The sequence below is a fragment of the Saimiri boliviensis genome, chromosome 7 (assembly GCF_048565385.1).
Source record: "Saimiri boliviensis isolate mSaiBol1 chromosome 7, mSaiBol1.pri, whole genome shotgun sequence".
In the NCBI taxonomy this organism is placed as follows: domain Eukaryota; kingdom Metazoa; phylum Chordata; class Mammalia; order Primates; family Cebidae; genus Saimiri; species Saimiri boliviensis.
The window spans coordinates 125,524,369-125,539,346 of record NC_133455.1 but is presented as its reverse complement, the minus strand read 5'-3'; the positions used below and the strand labels follow the sequence as shown (position 1 = coordinate 125,539,346).

The following is a 14,978-nucleotide window of genomic DNA, read 5'->3' as shown; positions in this document are numbered from 1 at the left end:
CTTCATAACCGATGTATGGAGTGGAGGGGTCTGTAGGAGACACAGCTGTTTCTGAGAGAATGGTTCAGAGAGAGCGTTTCTTAATTAGGAAGAAGCTAAGTGTGTGTTTTTGCTTTTGCTTATTTTTTTTTTTTTTGTTTTTAATTCCAGTTGATGTTTTAGGGTTTGGGGCTCAGTTGCGTGCACGGGTGTGTGCTTGTGCGTATTGTGTAACAGCCCTGCTAGAACAGATCTGCACTTCCACGTGGACTGGAACGATGCTGCCTGGAGTCCTGTGGCTTCCCTTTTTCCTGGGATGTCCCTCCAAGTCCAGTCAAGGCAGCCAGGAGACCGGGGTGGGGAGGGGGAGGCCCACCCCAATCCCGGCCTGGGGAGGGCTCACCCGCCCGCTTCCTGCGGCACCCTCTGGTGTTCAGAGGGACCCACAGCCACTTCCTCCGTGTCTGGAGAAATCCAGCTTCAGAATCCAGTCTCGGGTGTAGGTTTCCAAATATTCTAAAATCCATGGCCCAGTTTGGCTTGTGTATTCTTCTTCTTTTCCTCCAAAATTCTGGTGTCTCCCCAGGGGAGTGCAGGTGCTCCTTCCTCTTGAGATCCCTTAGATTCACCCCGCCCCTATGCATCTCTCAAGACTTGCTGAAGTCAGCCTCGGCTGATTCCGTTCTCGCTCAGCATCCTCTGCTGGTCCTACTATGTCCTCGGCCATGAAGGGTCTCTGGGACACTTCCTGGGGGCGGGGGTAGCTGTGATGAATTAAGTCCAGGTAGGTCAGCTTGAACTGCCCACATCCAGCTGAAGTGCCAGCACTGCCCGAGATAGGAGTCTTCTGTGGCCCCCCAGGGGAGACAGTGCTTCTACTAAAGTGGGACCGGAAGAAGGCGGTTTGTGCTGATGGTGGTTGAGATAAGGCTTGACAGCCGACCCCTCCAGGAAAGCATGAGCGGGAGAGGCCACCCTGCCGTGGAACCCTGGAAAGGCGTCCCGGAGGAGGGTGACTCTGAGCAGACCTACAGCAATGAATGGGTTAATGTCGAACAGACCTTCCATGGAAGGGCATGGTGAATGAATGACGGACAGCCAGAAGCCAGGGCTAGAAAAGGGAAGTGTGGGGAGAGGGATGGGAGGGCTGTGCACAGCCGATGCAATGCGTGGAAAGGGGCCAGGTGGGGTGTGCAAGGCAGTTTTAGGAGGACCACTGGGTGAGGAAGGCAGGACTAATTGGCTGCTCAGACTTAAACAAGTGGACTCCGGGGCTGGCTGGGCACGTGACTCAGCAGGAGGAGGAAGGGGCTGCTTCTGAGAAGGATGTTTCTTGCAGTGATTAAATGTTCTGGGGAAAACCCAGAGGGCAGCTCTGCCCTCTCCGTGTGCAGAGGCCTGTGGAACACATACCCGCAGGCAGCAGCAGCCAGGAAATCCAGCAGTGCCCAAACAAGTCCTGTCCGTCGTGTGCAGCTGTGGTCTGGCCCTGCCGGGCAGCAGGAGTGCTGCAGGGCGGGCCATTTCCTCCACTCACTTCCATGCCGTCTCCTCGCCAACCTTGCCTCTTCCAAGCCCCTGCCACACCCTCACCACCATTGCCCCCTTCTGTTTTTTTTTTCTGCCCCTTTTCCCTTTTCTTCTAAATCTTTCTTCTCCTGTAAACAGCCCTCCACCTTTCCTTTTCTTGGCTTAACTTTGCCCTCTGCCTCCTGCTGTGTGGATTTTGCCTCCCTGACTGCTCTGTCCTCACTGACCTTCCCTCCTGCCTGCTCCCTGAAGACATGTCAAATTCATGGCTTGATTTATGAGGGCAAATGGTTTAATCTCTGAGCAAGCTTACTGACTCCTAACCTTGATCTTGGGACAGGTTGTCTGTCTGGGCTCCACACTGACTTGGTGATTCATAATAGAAAAGCCTCAGCACTCCAATGACTGGATCGCTGAATGGTGATCACTAAATGTGGCGAAGTGAGAAAAAGAATGACAACGGAGTTGGTTTCTCACAGAACGAAATTTATTCTTTAAAAAATTCAGTGATTATGTGATTACGTTTTTTTCTCTTTGTGAGGGGTACAAAAGTGGAAACGGTCAAAAGAACTTTAATTTTTTTTCTTCTAAGGAAAGCAACACTGATACTAATTTTTAGGGAATGATGAGACAGTGGATGGTAGCTTTTTGGTTTTTATTGCATTAAAATTGTTTAGGACACTCTTACTTTGCGAAATAAAAAGTTGCCAACCCTGTTTGTCACCCAGTCCTGCTATCTTGAAGCTGCTTCTTTGTCTGATACAGAGATAAGTAAAGGGCTCTTCCCTTATGCCACTGTCAACAAGTCCCTAGCTGATCCCAGAAGTTCGAGGCTTCACTGAGCTATGATCACACCACTTGCACTCTGGCCTGCACGACAGAGCGAGACCTTGTCTCAGAAACAACACAAAACAAACAAGAAAACAAGTTCCTAGCTGAACTTCTCTCCTCTGTGAGTGGAGGAGAGCCAACGAGGGGCCAGATGCTGGGGATACAAGGAAACAGCGGAGACGCAGTTTGCAACTTACATGGTCCCCCGGGAGAAGTCTTTTCCAGCATTGTACGGGGGTTCCAGTTACGTCCTCACCCATGCTTGGTATTGTCAGGCTTTTTAAGTTTAGCCTTTGTGAAAGTGATACCTGCTAGCGTTTTTTCCTTACTGCTTCTGTAATTTCAGAATCTTCTAGTATTTTAAATCCGTGTTCCTCTGTTGGCTAATGATGTAGAGCATCTTACATACTTACTGTCCATATCATCTTTTGTGACGTGTTTGTTCAAGCTTTTGGCCATTTTTAAATTGGGTTGTTGGCACTTTAATTATTGATTATGAGTTTTTTTTCTGTATTTTGGATACTAGTCCTTTATAAGGTATCTAATGTAGTATTTTCTTTCAGCCAATGGCTCAGCTTTTATTTTTCTCACTTGTGTCTTTTGAAGATCAGAAGTTTAAATTTTGATAAAATTCAGTTTTTAGTTGTTTTTCTTTTATGGTTAGTGCTTCTTATGTCCTGTTTAAGAAATTTTTGTCCATTTTAAGGTCATGAAGATAGCCCCTATATTTTCTTTTAGAAGCTTTATAGTTTAGTTTTGTGTTTAGTTCTATGATTCATGAGGAATTAAATTTTAAATATGGTATAAAGTAGGGGTCTCCCATATGGCAATCCAGTGGTTCCAGCACCATTTGTTGAAAGATTATCCCCTACCTCATTGAATTATGCTGGTGCCTTTGTAAAAAATGAATTGCCTGTGTATATATGGATCTATTGCTAGCTTCCTTTTTTTTCTGATCCTCAATTTGTCTATGTTTATGGTCATACCACTGTCATGATTACTGTAATTTTATGGTTAACCTTGAAATTAGATAATTTAAGTTCTTCAACTTTGTTCTTTTTCAATATTGTTTTGGCTATTTTATGTCCTTTCAATTTCTCTCTAAATTTAGAGTCATCTTATTAATTTTTATTTAAAGAAAGTGTTTAAGGTGTGCTGCATTGTATTGAATACATACATAGGTTAATTTGGAGATAAAGGATGTCGAGACAATGTTGAGTTTTTCAGTCTATGAACATCGTATGTCTCTTAAATTATTTAGGTCCTGCTCTCAGTCTGTGCTGCTGTAACACAATGCCTGAGATTGAGTGATTAAGAACAGAAATTAATTTTCTCACAGTTCTAGAGGTCCAAGATTAAGGTACCAGCAGATCTGATGTCTGATGATGTCCTGTTCCTCATAGGCAGGGTTTTCTCATGGCATCCACGTGTGGCAGAAGGTGGAGAGGCAGAAGGCAGAGGGCATTCCCTTTTACCTTTTTTTTTTAAATTTTTTATTTTTTAAATAACAGCACAAATTCACTCATCAGAGTGGAACCCTCATGACTTAATCACTTAGGCCCCATCTCTTAATATCATCATTTGGAGTTTAAATCCCAGTGTAGGAATTTTGGAGGGACACACACACTCACATCTTAGCAGTCTTCTTTAATTTTTCTTTGCAATGACTTTTTTTCAACAATAAATTAACTTTAGCTCACTGTAGGTTTTTTTACATTATGAAGTTTAAAAATTTTTAGAGCATTTTGATTCTTGTAATAACACTTAGCTTCAAACACAAACACATGTACAGCTGTACAAAAATATTTTTTCTTTATATCCTTATTTTAAAAGCTTTTTCCTATTTTTAAAATTTTTAATGTTTTTAACTTTTTTTTTTTTTTTTTTTTTTGAGACAGGGTCTCATTCTGTTACCCTGGCTGGAGTGCAGAGGCATTATCATAGCTCATTGCGGCTTAAATTTTTGGGATCAACTGATTCTCCTGCCTCAGGCTCCCAAACAGGTAGAACTATAGGCATTTAAAAAAATCCTTAAACTATTTTGTTAAAAATGAAAACTCAGCATGCACAATAGTCTAGGCCCACCCATAGCTGACCCATCAATATCAGTCTTCTACCTCCACATCTTGTTCCACCGGAAAGTCTTCAGGGGAAGTAACATTCACAGAGGTTGTCTTCTGTGATAACAATGCCTTCTTCTGGAATACTCTTACAGGGCCTACCTGAGGCTGTATTACAGTTAACTTTTTTATATTTTTAATTAATAGGAGTATATCTAAAATATTGATAAAGCAGTAACATAGTTGTTTGTTATTATCAAGTATGTAATTGAATGTCTTATACTTTTATATGACTGGCAGCATCTGCATCACCACAAACAGGTGAATAATGTGTTGTTCTATTAAGTCACTAGGCAATAGGAATTTTTCTGCTCCATTATTATTTTATGGGACCATTGTCATACATGCAGTCTGTTGTTGACTGAAACATTGTTTTGTAACTCATGACCATATATTATTAAACAGTTGATACTATTCCATTGGTCCCTGGGGCTCTGTATATATATTTTTGCATCTTTATTCCTCTCTTGCTTCTGTTTGGGCAATTTCTATTGATCTATCTTATAATTCAAAATTCAAGGATCCTTTCTTTTCTTGTGTCCAGTCTGCAGTTAAATCAATCCAGTAAATTTTTGATTTAGAGTGTTGTGTTTTCTTGTTCTAGGATTTCCATTTGATTTTTTTTCTAAAGTTTCCAGGTTGTTCCTAAAATTCCCTGCCTCTTTTTTCATTATATCCATCATTTCCTTTAAACTCTTTAACATGTTTATCATAGTTATTTTAAGTTTCCTGCCTGCTAACTGAAATATCAGGGCCATTTGTGTGTCTGTTTATACTGAGTGTTGATTCTCTTGGTGCAGATCAAATTTTTCTATTTCTTTGCATGAAGATTTTTTTTTTACTATGTATTAGACATTGGTGAAAGATATATTTAAGAGACTCTTAATTCTGCTGTTTCTTTATAATAAAGGTTAAGTTTGGTTCTAGAAGGTGATTAGATTGTTGGTGGTTCATTTTGAACTATAGAAGTCTTGATTTTGAAACTACATTGTAGAGGGTCTATTTCTGCATTTTTCTTAGCCCTAGGCTGAATATTTTAGTTCTGAGACATAGTCTTTACTCTGAAGGTGTAGCCCTTATGAAATTCCAGTGGAAACCTAGGTGTTTACCTAGCCCCTCCAACTTGTTAGAATTCACACTGCAAACTCTCCTGTGTGGTGTGTGGCAACTGAAATGTCTGCTCAGGTCTTTGAGCTTTCCAGCTGTTGTTTTGTCTCTGGGCTCCTTGTAGCTCTAATATAGATGTCTAATTAAGGAATCAACCAAAGAGTTCAGAGGAGTTTATATGCAGATTTGGGGGCTTCTTCTTTCTGACTTCCTCTTTTCTGATGTTTTTCCCTTCAGTTTCTAGCTATTCTAGCAGTTCCAAGCTCTGCCTGCTGAGTCCTCAGGCAAATGCAACTACGGTTTTCTGCTTGAGTTCTGGCTGTCCAGTGGCATACAGACAGTCCTTGTGGGAAAAGCCATTTAAACATGAATCTTGTCCATTATGATTCTGCATTTCAAGGATCAAATAATCTATACTTCATTTTTGATTTTGGTCTTCTTCCAAAGCTTTTGAACAGTTGCTTTAAATATTTAGTTAATTGTTTATAATCATCATCTGCAGGAGATTTAGTCCAATGCAAGCCACTGTGTCGTAACTAGAGCTGGACCTTCATCAGAAGTTTCTAAGCTGATGAGTGACAGGAGTAGACCTAGGCTTTAAGAAGGTCATTCCGGCAGATGTGTGGTGACCTGTAGCAGGGGGGCAAGAATGAAGGTAGGAAGACAAAAGAAGACTGTTACCAGAATCTCTGGTAGATAATGGTTGTATAATAGACTTGATGATGAAAGAGGAGACAGGGCAGGACAAGCAATGGATGAGTTTGAGATACATTTTTGGCAAGATTTGGTGCTAAGCACAGAATGAGAAAAAGGGCGAAGTCAAGGATAACTCTCAGATTTCTTGTTTGAAAGACTGGGTGATAACACCATTTACCAAAACAGGGAATACCATAGAAGGATGAGAGTTAGGGCAAAAATCAAATTTCGTTTTGGATGCAAGTCTCAGTATGACAGTAAAATAATTGTCCAGGAAACAATTGAATTTGTAAGTCTGAAGCTCAGAGAAAAGGGCTAATTTAATAGCTCTGGCTGCCACAACTTGAGTGAGATGTACATATGCAGAGGGACGGAATGCTACGTAGGGGACTGAGAACTGACAAAAGCTGGTTGGATGTTGACTTTCTGAATTCTAGGTGAAACTACTGGGTAGGAGAGGTAAGAGGCCAGCAAAGTAAGCCTACTTATTGGGATGTTTAAGGGAGGTTAACTGAGGCTGCTTTTACCCCCTCTGGATACAGGGTTACAAGGAAGAAAATAACCCAGGTGAATGCTGCGGGAGGTGTTTGCCTACAGCTTGCACCATTCAGCTGAGAGGAGGGCAGATCATGATGCTGAAGGTAGGAGCGAGCTGAACGCCGGGGCTCCCTCTCGTGTCACCATCTAGCTTCCTTTTTTGGACATTTTTCTTCAAGAAAGAGGGACTAAGTTTGGTTCAGTATCAGCTTCTTTTTCCACTTCTTTCTGATTTTATAAAGAAAAGACAGATGACTTATTGCAGGCACAGAATTTTCTCAATTATTTAGTTATTTTGTTGCTCTTCTTGACAAGAGTGTAGTTGGTGTAGGGCCACGTGATCTGAAGTTGGTTGATCTTTTTTTCTCTAGCCTTAGGAGTTTGTAAGACTGGATAGGCCGTCAGGGTGAAACAAACTCTGAGCTAGGAAATCGGGACTAGCTGGGGGGCTGGGAGGTAGTGCCCTTGGTTCATCTCTAGTTCACTTACCGACCAGCCAGCTTGCTGTTGCTGTTTCTCAATCCTATCAGCATTTAACTGGTCAGAAGAGTCTACATATTGTCTACTTTAAGCAGCCGCGTTCATAGGATATAAGCTGTAAAACTGAGACTCCACTTCTGGTCTGTGTTCTGGGTGTGGGGGCTTTGTAATACCCCGTCTCATTCTTATATCATGGTCCTCCAGATTGTTTCATCAGCTCCGTGGGGTCAAGCTTGTGGTTTAAGTGGCTTTGTGAACCAAACGCTGTCTCTGACTTTACTCCTCTTTCCTTCCAGCGTGATGAGACGCTCCAGGATGGCTGTGATAGTCATTCCTGTAAGGTCAATGAGGTAGGAGAGTACATCTGGGAGAAGAGGGTTGCAAGCTGCCCGCCCTTTGATGAACACGAGTGTCTGGCTGACGGAGTGAGTACTCATCCTGCTTTCCTCTTCACTGCCTCAGTCTCTGAGAACATGATCCTTCTGAACAGCCTGGATCCTAGCTCTGGCATAATTTCCCAGTGTCCAAGGCAGATCTCTGGCCTACTTGAAGAATCAGTGGGCTTATAAAATCAAAGCCTATGGAGAGAGAAAATTCTCCACAATATAGGATGTTAAAAAAATATATATTTTCCTTGAGGGAGCCTGACTTTTGATTCTTAAATAGGAAGATGTGAGATCAAACTGATTTCCAGTCTCCCTGGGAATGATGATCCTGATGACTCAATTGGAAGAGCATTCAGAGTAATCAAAATTGTTTCAGCCTGGTCAGGTAGGGTGGTCGAGCTGTTCACATTTTTGGTAGGAAAGCATAGTTTACATCTGGACACTTAAGCCAGGGCTGTGAGTTTACAGCTAAAAATTGGCCCGGAGTGACCTGAAAGCTGTCCGCTCTGTACTGTTTGTGCCTAACCTGTGATGTTGCTGTTTTCTTAGGGTAAAATTATGAAAACTCCAGGCACCTGCTGTGACAGATGTGAGTACATTACTATTATCTTGTCCGTTGAAACCCACCAGAGCAAGTCTACTGGGTTTTCTCAGCTTGCTCCTTGAAGCCCATTGGAGCAAGCCCAGTGACTGTTCTTTGGAGTAAGCTGTATTCCAAAAACATATTTCTGACCACTGGTCAGTCATTATGTTCAGTCTTGCAGGGAGCAGCCTCCCCTTCCTGGATGTCATCAGACTGTCCTCTTGAGACCCCTTTCAGATGCCCATGGACCACTCTCTTTCCTCCTGCAAACTCCCTCCTGTCTCCAGCTTCTTACCTGCCTTTCCCCTCTTAGGGTCTTTGATTGTGCATAGTCCTGTCCTGGGACAATGTGTTCCCTCTCCAACCAAAGCTTCTTGAAGACAGGCACCTCGGATCTATGATCTTGCGGGGGTCGACTCTCAACACGTATCTATTTATGAGTGTGCTAAAGCTATCTCAAAGAGAAAGGGAAGCCACCGGCTGGCTAACAACAGCCCGCATGTGCTTTGGGGGCTGGCCTAGGTTTCCCCCCCCCACCTCTTCACTCTGAGCTCCTCTTGACCTTGTAGTTGCGTCATACTGCTGGGTTCTCATTGCTCACAGCAGCAGCTTTGGAGACGAGACACAAGTCTGCACATTAGACAGTGTTCTTCCCATACACGTTTGTGTTCATGAGCACAAATAACTTTCAGGATCCCAGTGCTAATGCCGAATTTCCTGAATATAGAATTACTTGCCTGGACTAATACTTTTTTAGGCTAGGGTTTATGATGATTTTTTTGTCCTGGGTTCACAGGTCCATGCTTATTTTCAGGTAGAGAAAGGAAGAGTGAAAACAAGAAATCCCTCAGTCTTCAATAGTTCCTTCTTTTCTTGATGGCTTACTGTGACAGCCCCTGCCATTGCTGTAACCAAATCTCAGATCCAGGAAAAACTCTGAAAGCATGTCTTTCTGTGATTCCCATTTGAATGGTTTAAGAATGTGAAGTCAGGAAACCATCAGAGGAGAGGATTTCTCTCTAGGCACACTGCATGTGGAGTTTGGTTAAGGGACTGTTATCTTCAGAAGCACCTCAAAGGGCCTTTGTTGGTCAGTGTATTCAAGAGACTTCGAGATCCTTAATGAGGACAATAAGCCAGCCTCAGGGATTTAAATCCACAGCAATATAATATAGTATGTTGACCTAAATATGTTTTTCTTATTTATCCTTTTAAGGTAATTGGCAGGCTTTCCCTTTTACAATGAAATTATCTGGAAATTGGGAGGCAGATTAATATGTATTTAGGGTTGATTTAGATTTGGAGTCATCTAAGGACAGAAAACTCCCAGTGTTCAGATTGGAATGGTAAGCTATCATTAAATTTTTGAATTCCTAGTGGGCCAGGTAGAGATTCCGATCTGAATGCCACTAACTCCTGTGCCAAAGGAAACCCATGTCTGCAACCCGGAGTCAGCAGTACCTTTACAAAGGTGCCTGGGGATCTTCTCGGTCCCCACAGAGGCAGGGTATGCCCTTAAATCACCATGACTTTGCCTTTCCTCTTACCCCAAGGGAGGGATGAATAGATAGTAATTATATTTACTGGCTACTTCATTGCCCTTTAGCTTCTGAATGTAGTTACAAGCACATGAGGGTCACTTTAGTCATTTTGGTTTTTAGAGTCTACAATGATATAAAGGCAAGTCTTGCTCATTTTACATCACCATAGCACAGAGAATTTAGGCTCTTCCTGCAATTAAAACCGTACCATTAAGTAAGTCCAGCAATAACTATATCTCTGCATATGTGGGGCCAGGAATGGCCAAGGTGAACCAGGATAAGTGAATTCCCTCCCTGTGGCGGGCTTTGGTTATTTGGTTATTGTGAAAGGGACCTAGTTTCCAGTCCAGTGAGGGCACCGGAGCTGAAGAGTGCCCTGTAGAACCCCAGCCAGTCCTCAAGTTTCACGTTTCACCTGTCCTATAGGTGAGGTGCCCGAGTGCAAAGACATCACTGCCCGCCTGCAGTATGTCAAGGTGGGAAGCTGTAAGTCCGAAGTACAGGTGGACATCCACTACTGCCAGGTAAGGGTTCTGCTTCAATAAGGCCTGGGTGGGGAGGGCTGAGCCTTCCTCATGCTTGGATACATCTCCTTAGTTACATTCTAGAAGGATCTGGAAAATTCACAGGGAGGAGAAGGGAAGTAAACTGGAAGCATTTCTTTTTTAAAGTAAATGCCTTATTGAAGTAACTGGGAACTTTTGACTACAGGACAAACAAAAATGGAAGAAAGACTCAACAAATCCTTTAAAGAGAATGGACAGTTATTTATGCAAGATGGAGGCTACATTTCCTGACGATCAATCAAACATATAAAAATTGCCTGCATAAAACATGCATAATCAGGCATAAAACATTTTATGCATTAACATGCATAAAATTGCAGCTGGAGGGATGTGGGTGTGATATTATTGCTGTAGAGTGGAGGACGTGTCAGATGTGCCTCTGACCTCCCTTTACAAATTGCCCAGCTGTCCTGAGTGCTTCTGGGTGAGATCAGACCTGCCTGGCTTGGAGGGGTCAGGGAGAAAGCAGGCTGCCCCAAAGCCCTGCCTAGGCTGGGACTTCCCACCATTGTGAATCCCCCATCTTCCTTTGCTTTCTTGCAGGGCAAATGTGCCAGCAAAGCCATGTACTCCATTGACATCGAGGATGTGCAGGACCAGTGCTCCTGCTGCTCTCCGACACGGACGGAGCCCATGCGGGTGCCCCTGCGCTGCACCAATGGCTCTGTTGTGTACCATGAGGTTCTCAACGCCATGCAGTGCAAATGTTCTCCTAGGAAGTGCAGCAAGTGATGCTGCTGCAGCTGGATGGGTGCCTGCTGCTGCCTGCCTTGGCCTGACAGGCCAGAGCGCTGCCAGTCCTCTGCCTGTTCTGCTCTCGTGCCCTTCTGGGCCCACAATAAAGGCTCAACTCTCATCTTGCAAAAGGCTGCGGGTGCACTGTGTCTTAGGGCTGAGATGCCAACTGTGGGCAGGGGCTGAGTTCTGAGAGTGGTTCTGAGGGAGGAAGCCCCTCAGGCCCCGTTGCAAGACTCAGCGTCAGTGCAAGATACTGCCAGCCTCTGGGAAAAAGTGATGCCTTTGCCTCCAGGGGTGGGAAAAGGCATAGTGTCGGGTAGGCCTGTTCCAAAACTCAGCCCAAAGTAAAAGCGATTTTCCTAGGAACACTGGGTTCTCTCATCTCTGAATGGAGGGGCTTTTGAGCATAGCAGAGGGGTGGGCTCTGGAGCCAGGCTCCTGCTGAGATAGATACTGTTGTTGCCACATGGCTGGCAGTGTGGAGAAGGTGTCTGGCCAGGTGGGCAAGGATTTCTCTGAGCCTGTGGTGCATAGAGTTTCTGGTATTCATAGTGGCCCCTGTGGGAGGGAGAGGCGCTGAGGACTGAGAGGGACGTGGAAACAGGGTGCTGTAGGTGCAGCAGTGTGGTCCCCCAACTAAGCCCCAGACTTGGAGGCAGACCTGGGCTCCACATATGGCCCTGGCTCAGCTGTGTGGCCTCAAACAAGCCCATTAGTAGTTCTTAGACTCAGTTTCCTCATTTGGAAAACAGGAATGTTAGTCTCACTCATAAGGGGGTGAAGATAAACAACCTCAGCCTAAAATGAGGCCTTCAAGTCCTTAGGTAACTGGAAGTTGCTCTATAATCACGTAAGAAGTGGTGAGAATAACAGTGGGGAAATCAAGGCTTGCAGTGGGAAGTAAGAGACTCTCATGTTAACAGCAGAGCATTAGGGATTTCCTTGGTCATGAAGGCTGGACCAGTTGGGTTTCTTTCAGACTTTATGCTTGATGCCAAGGCCCTACGTACTCCAGACATCCTTTAGTGGAAGAGGAAGTGGTGTAGATAACACCAAACATCATTCTATCCCCAGATCACTAACTGGTACTATCACCTGCAGTTAGAGATGGTCCCTCCTTAAAATTTACAGAAGAGTTTTCATGTTCATGCTGGCAAGATGGTGGGGACTCTTACTGGGGAGAATGCCCATGAGAAGGAAGGGGATGTCCTGGGTTACAGGAATTTGATGAAGAATTGATTTTCATTCCAAATACTTCTGACATAGAGAGACTCAGCTCATTGAAAGTACTGGATGATGGAGCCGAAAGGGCCTTAGACATTATCTAGTCCACTGCCCCTCCTCCACTCCTTTACAAAGGATGAAAGCAGCTCAGAGAACTCAAGTGACTTGCCAAAGGTCACAACTGCTGGGTGGCAGAACTTGGGTCAGAGCTCCCAGGCCACTCCATCAGAGCCACACGATCCCTGTCACTTACACTCTTCCCTTGCCGACATGGGGACCAGTGGCTGCTGCCTCCTTGAGTTTCCACCACTTCTGTTATTGCTTGAGCTTAACCTCAAGAGAAGCCACATTACAGGAAAATGGCACAGATTATGCTGAACAGGTTTGGCGGGGAGTTTAGTGGGCAGAGGGGAGGAAGAATGGATAAAAGTTTTATATAACTACTCAATAATTCAAAGGTTGCTGTCTCTCCATCTATCACCCCACTCCCAATTTTGAGTAGCCTCTAAGGTCTCTCTTGGCAGGAAACCAGATCCAGGGACAGGGAATTAACTGTCACTCTTCTGCCTGATCGCCTAACACTCTAGCTGGGGACAAGGTGTTATTGGAGGCGTCAGCCCCAGAGACATTCAGCAGGAAGGCTACCTCTGCAGCATAGGCTGTTGATTTTCCAACTGCCTGTGTCTTGCTAGCTTGAATTTCTCATGTTCACTGATATGACACTTTACCATCAAGAAAAAAGCTGCACTGGAAAACTGCACATTTGGATTATTAAAAAAAAAACCCCAAAACAATGGAAAGGAGCTGGGTAAAAAAGGATGCAGGAAGAGAACCTGGAGGAGGTAGTGAGTGCAGGGCAGCATCTTGGCAATCTTCCTTTATTTACAGGTATTCCAAAGGTGCAATGTGCATCTGGTTTCAGGCACCCTGTTTTTTTACTCACCCTCAGACCAGGCAAGACAGAGTGCCCCAAAGTGGATGTTTTAAGGGGAGTCTCAAGGAAGGAGTATACAGGGACTAAGAAACTGCTGGAGGGAAAGAAGAAAGGGAATGAATGAAGGAGCAACGGTGAGAACATTTTTTAATTGTTTCGGGATTGAAGGGACATGAGAACGGTCCCTGGAAGTAGGGAGAAAGGTGTTGTTAGGGACAGAAAGGAGCAGAATAGCAGAGTGTTAGGTCATGGGCTCCGGGGCAGGTGGCTTGCTTTGGAATCCTGGGATCCTCTTAGAGGCAAGTTACTTGACATTTAACACTGCAGTCCTCTCATCTGTAAAATGGGCACGCTGCAGTGATTGCCTCATATGCATACCGTTAGGATTAAAATAACTACCATAGGGAAGGCACTGAGAAGGGTGTTGGGCAGGGAGGAAGTCCTGCAGAAGCATTAGCCAGAGCTGGTTGTACTTTCGGTGGGCAGAATAAAGCCGTGGGTGGGAACAGCACATCTCGTGGTTTTCCTTGGGCTCTGCCCTCAGCTGTGGTGTCACTTACTCCCCTTTGCTGCCCCAGGCTCCTTCTCCATAAAGTGGAATCTGTCATGACCAACCTACCTTACCAATATAGGAGAGAAAATCTTCATGCCTGAAGGTCAGTGATCACAAACGGCATACTTGACCTTAAGTAGCACTTCTTCACTTTGAGGGTCCATGGTATTAAGGAACTGGTTTTGCTTCTGGGCATCTTGGAGTTGCAGATTCCATCATCCAGAATGGCTCTTTGGAAGTTTTCTCTCCCACCCCACTGCCCAGGTGCCTGCACCATCCCGGGGAGGCAGCGCTTCTCTTGCTCTCTGGGGATGGATGTAGCTTTCATAATCTATGCTCTCAACCCTCCTTAACCCTCCCAGCGTCTCTGGGGGAGCTCTTATAAAACGGACCCCTCCTCCTGCCTCTGGCAGCCCCTCCTTCTGTTCTGGGGTCCCTCGTGCACCTACTACCTGCCTCTTCTCCCTTTTGTCCTGCTTAACCTAGGGGAAGGCGAGGACAGCTGGTCTCCACCTAGCGTGAAGGTAGGTGTGGGGGATCCGCTGTCAAGGGGCTCGCCCCCACTCCTGTCCCTGGGATAACCCCTGGACAGTGGATGACCCTTTGGGGCGGCGGGAAGGAGGCTTTGCTGGCGGGATTGGAAACTAATCAGTCAGACAGTTCATGAGATAATCCGGCTGAATTTTTACACTGGAAGCAGGTTGTGGGGCGTCGCCCGGGCCTGGGGGAAGAAGGCAGCGTTTCCTGTCTCGCCCCTAAGCCCCCGCGGACCCGAGCGAATCCTGGACTCAGCCCGGCTGCGGGACCGCGCTCCTTTCTGGGCGCCCAGAGCGCAGTGGGGAGAGCCGGGCTCGGACGGCGCGGCGCCGGCGGCCGGAGGGATGGGGGAGGAGAGGCGGCAGCCGGCGAGGGGCGGGCGCCGGGACGCAGCTGAGCCGCGGTGGAATTAGCCCCGCGGAGGCATAAGCCTGCCCGGGAGCGCGCGGCCGCCGGCCGGCGGGGTCTGCGTCCGCACCATGGCCACTCCCGGGCCGCGCGGTGAGTTTCCCAGCTGGACCCTGGTCCCGGCATCCGACAGGTGGGAGGAGGGAGGGAGTGAAGGAGGCGGCGTCGGAACTTCCACCCTTGGGGACTGGTGACCCCCAAGGGAGCTTGGGCGGGGTGGTGCGGGAA

General features: G+C 45.7%; 1 protein-coding gene across 1 annotated transcript in view; it reads left to right on the top strand.

The window, feature by feature from the left end:
• Positions 1–11,222, top strand: part of VWF (von Willebrand factor) — a 177,000-nt gene extending 165,778 nt beyond the window's left edge. The window contains exons 48-52 of the mRNA XM_010330022.3: positions 6,806–6,904; positions 7,577–7,705; positions 8,216–8,255; positions 10,217–10,314; positions 10,900–11,222. Of these exons, the coding sequence (XP_010328324.3) occupies positions 6,806–6,904; positions 7,577–7,705; positions 8,216–8,255; positions 10,217–10,314; positions 10,900–11,088 (555 nt within the window). The 3' untranslated portion in view covers positions 11,089–11,222. The remainder of the gene's footprint in view (positions 1–6,805; positions 6,905–7,576; positions 7,706–8,215; positions 8,256–10,216; positions 10,315–10,899) is intronic.
• The last annotated feature ends 3,756 nt before the right edge of the window (positions 11,223–14,978 follow it).